At 22.0% G+C, this 1657-nt stretch overlaps 2 protein-coding genes across 2 annotated transcripts, besides 5 other annotated features; one reads left to right on the top strand and one right to left on the bottom strand.

Annotated features, from left to right (window-relative positions):
- Positions 1-93: part of a microsatellite that runs on past the window's edge.
- Positions 54-225: a microsatellite.
- Positions 189-292: a microsatellite.
- Positions 293-328: 36 nt separating this feature from the next.
- Positions 329-383: a sequence feature (AT_rich).
- A 40-nt stretch (positions 384-423) lies between these two features.
- Positions 424-532: a sequence feature (AT_rich).
- Positions 533-927: 395 nt separating this feature from the next.
- EDI_255530 (uncharacterized protein) lies at positions 928-1278 on the top strand (the record flags this gene model as incomplete). Its single annotated transcript, XM_001738581.1, has 1 exon — positions 928-1278. One exon carries the CDS (start codon positions 928-930, stop codon positions 1276-1278), a length of 351 nt encoding a protein of 116 aa, XP_001738633.1.
- Positions 1279-1307: 29 nt separating this feature from the next.
- Positions 1308-1657, bottom strand: EDI_255520 (ras GTP exchange factor, putative; the record flags this gene model as incomplete). The annotated part of the gene is made up of 1 exon (XM_001738580.1): positions 1308-1657. A coding segment is annotated over one exon (350 nt), but the record flags the coding sequence as incomplete, so codon positions are not given.

The raw sequence follows: 1657 nt of genomic DNA, 5'->3' as shown, positions 1-1657 counted from the left end.
AATAGTTGAAATGATTTATTAAATAAAAAACTAATTAAGAATGAATAATGAATAAATAAAAAGTAATAAAAAAGAAAAGAATAATATAAGTAATGAAAAATAGTATATTAACAATATTAAATTATCATATATAAGAAAACAACTATTGAAAATAGATTAAAATAAACAGATAGAATGTAAAGAAGAATATAATCAAATAATAAAAATCAACAATATGAAAAATAACTCTATTAATAATGATGATAAATATTTTAATATTATCGTAATGATACAATGAATAAAAATAAAAATATATTAAAACAAATATCAAAACATTAACTCTTTTTTCATAAATTATATAATTTATTGTATCATTAATGATATAAATATTATAAATAATAATAGAATTTGTACACAACTCACATTAACATATTCAAAATCATGATATTTTTAATGAAATTTAATTATAAATTAATACGAAAATCACTATTTAATCACTATTTCAATATAAATTACATTCAATTATTTCAATAATTTATAAAATTTTAATAAACCATCAATTCTTATTCTTTAATAAATAACATCACTTTATCTTTTTATTTACAATGATTATTCTACCAATTTTTTCTTATCAACCACTTACTTTAATTCTTATTTTTTAATTATTCACTAATCATTCTTTTTGTAATTTTGTTTTCTTAAATATCATTTATTCATTGTCTGTTAATTTTCAAAAAGAGTTGAACAAGAAAGGAAAATGTAATAGAGTACAACGAATTTCTCAATTGGATTATCAGGTTGGATGAGTTATTATAATTACTTAAACAGAAATGAATAAGACCATATTTTCAAGGAAAAGAATGTGTATTGTTATAAAGAATTAGATTGAATGAAAACGATAAAACAAATCAACTAGATAACAGAAGTACAGTGAAGAGATATAACAAAATGAAAAAGAGGAGAGACAGAGAGTATCATAGAAAAATTGTACAACAACAAGAAAATATAAAGGAATGTTTATTTGAAAAGATTGTCAAATGTCAAAAAGCGGCAGGAAAATTTGTAGGAATTGACACATTAATTAAAGAAATAGATAAGTTTAAGAACACACAATTTGATCAAACTGTTGTTCAAACATTCTTTGTAGTTCAATTACTAAAAGAGAAATTTGTAGAAAATAAAATTGAATGGAAGTTGCTTGTGAAGAAAGCAGAGAAATGGTTAGAAACGAAACAACCACTTCCTGAAGAAATAAAAGCACAAATCATGTCATTAGCTAAATCAATCATTTTAAAATAAAGAAAAGAATAAAAAGCAATGAATTAAAATTAATTCTTTACTCTTGGTTCTGTTTTTAAGGATTTCTCATATTTCAACTTCTCATCTGTGAGAATTCCATCATCAAAATAATAATTTTTAATGAAACAAATAATCTGTGGAATAGCAACAATATCATATTTTGTATCTTTGAACCGTATTACGTTATTGATACACTCAAATAATCTTAATTTCTTATCCACATTAATTTTATCACCAGCCATATCAGGATTTCCATCATCCAAAAAAGTGTAATCTGTAAGATATGTTCCAATAAATGGAAGACATGGTGTTGTAAAAATGTCTTTAACCTCATTTCTGAATCCTCCAAAGTTTCTTTGGAATAATCCACTTAATCGAT

The sequence above is a fragment of the Entamoeba dispar genome, genomic scaffold, assembly GCF_000209125.1.
Source record: "Entamoeba dispar SAW760 scf_1105229461529 genomic scaffold, whole genome shotgun sequence".
NCBI lineage: Eukaryota > Evosea > Mastigamoebida > Endamoebidae > Entamoeba > Entamoeba dispar.
The sequence above is the reverse complement of the archived record's forward strand: the minus strand, read 5'-3'. Positions and strand labels throughout refer to the sequence as shown.